At 31.7% G+C, this 5,279-nt stretch overlaps 1 protein-coding gene across 1 annotated transcript; it reads left to right on the top strand.

The window, feature by feature from the left end:
- Nucleotides 1–1,057: 1,057 nt before the first annotated feature.
- LOC101207434 (RING-H2 finger protein ATL66) lies at nt 1,058–1,937 on the top strand. Its single transcript, XM_031885171.1, has one exon. It carries the CDS (start codon nt 1,212–1,214, stop codon nt 1,716–1,718), a length of 507 nt encoding a protein of 168 aa, XP_031741031.1. The 5' UTR covers nt 1,058–1,211; the 3' UTR covers nt 1,719–1,937.
- Nucleotides 1,938–5,279: the final 3,342 nt, after the last annotated feature.

Raw genomic sequence — 5,279 nt, 5'->3', positions numbered from 1 at the left:
AACAAAGAGAACACTACTTTTTATAGAGTTGTCTAATGAACTTTATTGGATGAAAAATTTGTAAAAGAAAAATATATTATTGTTTTATTTCCAAGTTGCATTCCCACGTTGACTAATTTTGAGTGTGGAAATTTCTTCATATACCCTTTGACCCATTTGTGGATTTGTGACCTTGGAGCACTCAAGTTTTGGATGGATTTGATTGTTTGTGATTGGTCTTATCGTACGGAACACTATTCATCAAAGCTTAAGATTTAACAAGGTAACAGTCATAATATATATATAATTTTTTTTTTTTGATCATTTCCATTTTGTATTAGGGTACAACATATGGTGGTGTTATTGTTCTCGCTACTTTTTGGAAACTATTTATAAAAGTATAGTAATGGACCAAACTTTACTTTATTTATGTTTCAAAAAATTGAATAAAAAACTTTAATTCTAGAAAAGTGAGGGTTTTTGGTTAGGATGTAAACTAGAAGAAAAATGTGTGTGAATGTATTAATGAATGCATAGAAGTGGATGATTAATAATACATGGATACTAATTAATTAAATTCTATAAGTAAATTACAAATTAAAGAACTGGCTAGTTATTTAAGAGAAAAGTGAAGTGTACCCATTTAAATGACTTCATCGTTCTTCCCTTCTATATTATCGTGGGAAGATGAAATATGAAAAATGATGCAATGTGAAGAAAAAAAAGAAAAAAAGAGATGAGAAATTAAAAAAAAAAAAAAAGATAAAACTTTATAAATAAAGTGGGTGGTTCCACATAAGGTAATAAAATTAATTCATCTGAATGAAATTTCCTCGCCTAAGATAAGAATGAAAAATGAAAAGGACAGAAATATCACTATCATAATCCCCACGCGCTTCAAAATGCAATGTTTCAAATGGATGAGAGGCAGAGATGGATCCCGTGTATTCCACGCGCTCTTAGCATGAGTGAGAATGTAAAAATATTTAGAATAATATCTGTACGGACGTCATAACTATCTTTATCGACTAAAACATAAATATCTAAACTTAATTATTTTACTCCCAAAATTTAAAATTTAAAATAAAAATCCAACACTGTTTCCAAAACCCCAAAACCTTTCCCCCTTTCCTCTTTCCTCTTTCCTCCGTTGCTGCCGCCACTCTCCGACCACCCGTTCCCCACCCACCCAATTCTCTCCCTACCCTCCCTTTCATGAGCACCACCTCCAAATGGCCACATCTCAAGTCCCTCCCTCCGTCCCCTGGCACTTCACCGAGCTCGACGATCGTCTCTTCCAAATCCGCGGCCGGACCTTCTTCTTTGTCGCCGTTTTATTCGCCGTCATCCTTCTCGTAACTTTTATTTTCCTTTACGCCCGTTGGGTCTGCCGATTCCACCAGCTCACCACCTTCTCCGCCCCTCTTCCCGTCCACCGGCTGCCCAGTTCGCCGCCGCAGCAGGGCCTCGGCGCCACCACTATTATCTCCCTTCCGATCACTCTGTACAAGCCTCCGGCTGCGAAAGAGGATGCGCCTGGCGCTGCCGCAAACGATGCAGGGGAGTGCTCCATTTGCTTGGGCGTGTTTGAAGACGGGGAGAAGGTGAAGATTCTGCCGCCATGCCGTCATTGTTACCATTCCGAGTGCGTGGACCGGTGGCTCCGATCGCACTCGAGCTGCCCGCTTTGCCGTGTATCTCTCTGTATTGATCCGTCGAACAATCTTGAAATGGTTTGAGCCGATAGATTTATGGTAAATTTAATGTTTGTATTCATGAATTTGTTACCATCTTCTTCCCCTTTTGTGAATTTGATTAATTTGGTCAACTTCACATCAAGTAATTAGAATGAAAATAACTTTGGGTCTTAGATCCATATAATCTTCTTTGATATTGTGTACAATTATTATTCAATTCAAAAGCCATGGATTATATATATAGTAAACATTTTGATTTTTACAATCATTTCTAATATCCTATACAATTATTATTAAATTCAAAACTATAATATGTGCAATCAAAATCTCAAGAATCCAATTTGGTCCATATGATGAGCAATTTGATGAAAGATAGTTCAAAGTTGGAGTAGCATAAGTTTTTGGATACTAAATTATTCTTGATATACATGTGAGCACACTATTGTTGTGACTATTCATGTTTTCTTATAAGTTGGAAGAGAACTCATTCATAAAGCACTTCAACGAGTACCCGCAACTACTTAGAGGAAAAACACTTAAAAGCACAAAAGAGTTTCCGTTATTGTCTTCTTTAAAGATGTAAGAAGAGAAATTTTAAAACAGTAAACAAAATTTTCAAACTCATCCGTCACACGGGCTAAGTGATAAGTAGTTTCGTTAATCAATCTCGAGCACCCAAATTATAGACACAACCTACACCATACTAAACTAGAATATTTTTGTTTTCAAATAACTAAGTTGACATTTGGTTAATCTCATTCACAAAACGAGTACAATAATAAGATTCAATGACAAAAAAAGAAGCCAAAAAACTTGTATACAATTGTGTTGTTAAGATTCGTGTGATGTTTGTTTTGGGAATACAAGTGTTTTTTAGTATTGATGTTTGCCAATTGGTGGAAAATAGAGATTCAAAATGGATTATTCTTTCTATCTTTTATGGAGAGTTTTGTGCATAAAAGAAGTCAAAAGATGTATTTAGGTGTAACTTTTAATTGGCAAAGGCATCTTGCAGATGCCAACTGATCTGCCTATATTAGAAATAATATGGAGTTTCAAGATTATGCCAAATTAAGGGAATAATTTGACTCATGAAGACAAGTATGAATCATACCATTTTTTTTTTTTTGTTAATTCATATCATTATTATTATTATTATTATTATTAAATGTATTCTTTATTTTCATAAAAAAAAAAAAACATTTCTCGAAACTACCGTGGTTGGTAGATAATCAAAATACGAAATTTGAAAACAACCCACTAAAATTTTAAAAATAGAGCTGCATTTCATGTTTTTCTATTTGATCCGGGAGTATTTCACATCTATAGAACATTTGGTGCTGTTGGATCGTACATATTTATCATGGACAAATTTGAACCATTAGATTTGCTTGATGGTCAAGTATATTTTGGCTATAAATAGATGAGGACTCATGATTGCCAAACCATTCCAAAATCTCCAACAACTAAGTTATAAAATAGAGAGAGTTTCTTCTTAGAAGAGAGATTTGTATTTCTCAATAAGAAAGAAAGTCTATAACTCCTATTTTATACCATGAATTATTCTATCCTTGTGGGTGGTTTTTAACATAACTTGTTTAAGGGTTTTTCACGTAAAATTCTTGTGCTCTATCCTCTCCCCCTCTTCTTCAATCTTCATTATTGTTGTTCTCAATCTACTTTAGTTGCAAATCTTATCCTATTTGATCACATTTTGTATTCACGACAAAAATTTCTATGTCTTATCGTTTATATCTAGAATTTACCTCTATGATATGATAAATTTTTTTGAATAAATAGATTCTATGGTAGAAATTATTCAAGAGGACTAAACTATGGAGATTATGTATGAAGTCCAAATCATATAAACTAAATTCTAAATTTTTAAATAATATGAACTAACTTTTTAACTTCACTCATACTCATACTATGAGGATCAAACTTGAAATTTAATATTATGATGATGTATTTGTTAAATTTTTAAAAAAAGTCATTTTGAAAAAATAGAATATTTGTTTACTGGTTAAAATAATCTTTAAAGTGTATTTTAGAGGGAGATTCTAAAAAATAGCAAATTCCACAAAGTAAAATTTCATATTCTATCAATAATAGAAATTGATAGACAATGATATGTTTCTATCGATGGCATGGATAGACAGTCATAGAAGTTTATTAATTTTTATTATGGATATAATCTAAAATTTTACTATAGTGATCATTGTCGACCAACTTCAATGAATTACGTTTTGTTTTCTAATTCAATCTAGAAAATTCATCGACCAACTTCAAACACCACCCCTAGTGATCATTGTCGGTCGACCACTAGGTGTCATTTCTGACAATTCCGCCAACGAACTTCCGACCACCAACTTTTGCAACTGCTGCAAACCTTGAAAAATTAATGAAAATGAATTTTTGAAAATTTTTATTTTTTAGTCATTCCAAACACACCTCAAATTTAATCACAATAATATTTTTTAAAATATACATTTTTACATTCTTCTATTTTTCTTTTCTTCTAGAGTTTTCTTAATAATTATTATTATTAGATTATATTTTTTATTTCTCTTTTCTCTTTCTTATTTAAAATTAATATTTTCCTTCATTTTAGGAGATTTTGTTTGTTTTGTTATATTTTTCGGAGATGAAACTTGATAACCTATCTATTATGATCTCCAGTATAAATCAAGTATTAATAAATTGATAATATAGTAAAAATTGTAAATATATATATCGCATATATACCATTGTGAGACTTGATTCTAATTTGAGTATAAGAAGTAAAATATGGCTAAGTGTTTTCAAATTGGCGACTTGGATTAGAGGAGGCGTTTTGAAATAAGATTTCACAATAAGAAATTGGCATTTGAATCAATCCGCGAAAAGGATCATGTGATAAAATCTTATATGGTTAAGTATAAGTTTTGCTATTAAGAAGTTATTTCGTGAGGAAGTTTTGAGAAAAGAAGAATTTGCGGTAAGACCTATAAGTCTAAACGCTCACAAGAGAAAGAGTTTTCGCGAGAAAAGATTGGGTAGTCCGCAAAAGGAGTCATTGCGTTAATTAAGAGCTTTGAAACTTATGTTAAAGGGTTAAAGTTATTTGTGGAATGGAGTTAGGCGAGAAGAAAGGTTTGGTAAGAAGATGTAAAATATGATTTGACATGGTTTAACATGTAAGATTAAAGATTTAAGTATGACTAAGATAAATATAAATTTTACACGTGTGAGGTTTTAACTAGGAGCTGACAATCAGACAAAGAACTAAGGATAACTAACATGGGTTAAGGAATAATATAAATAGATCATTTGGACACTAAGTAAGTACTAAGATTTTGTTTAAAGAGCTCAAGTGTTGTTGTTTTACTCTTGTAAAAAGAAGAAGAAAAACAAGGTGTTAAGTGTTGTGGTTTGTTTCGTGAGAAGGCTACGCGATAAATAAGAAGAAGAAAAGATTTTTGACTGTAGGGGCTAAATATAGTGAGTGATATTTTTTAAAAAAATATTTATACAATTCAAACATGTTTATTATGTTTAAAGCTCGTTTTGTTGAGATTTATGTTTTAAAACTCATAGAATGTAAATATAATTCATTAAACACTA

Source organism: Cucumis sativus, chromosome 5 (genome assembly GCF_000004075.3).
Source record: "Cucumis sativus cultivar 9930 chromosome 5, Cucumber_9930_V3, whole genome shotgun sequence".
In the NCBI taxonomy this organism is placed as follows: Eukaryota; Viridiplantae; Streptophyta; class Magnoliopsida; order Cucurbitales; family Cucurbitaceae; genus Cucumis; species Cucumis sativus.
The sequence above is the reverse complement of the archived record's forward strand: the minus strand, read 5'-3'. Positions and strand labels throughout refer to the sequence as shown.

Bases quoted from the DNA above. Each gene is read 5' to 3' on its own strand.
- LOC101207434 (XM_031885171.1), top strand. From the start codon at position 1,212: ATGGCCACATCTCAAGTCCCTCCCTCCGTCCCCTGGCACTTCACCGAG.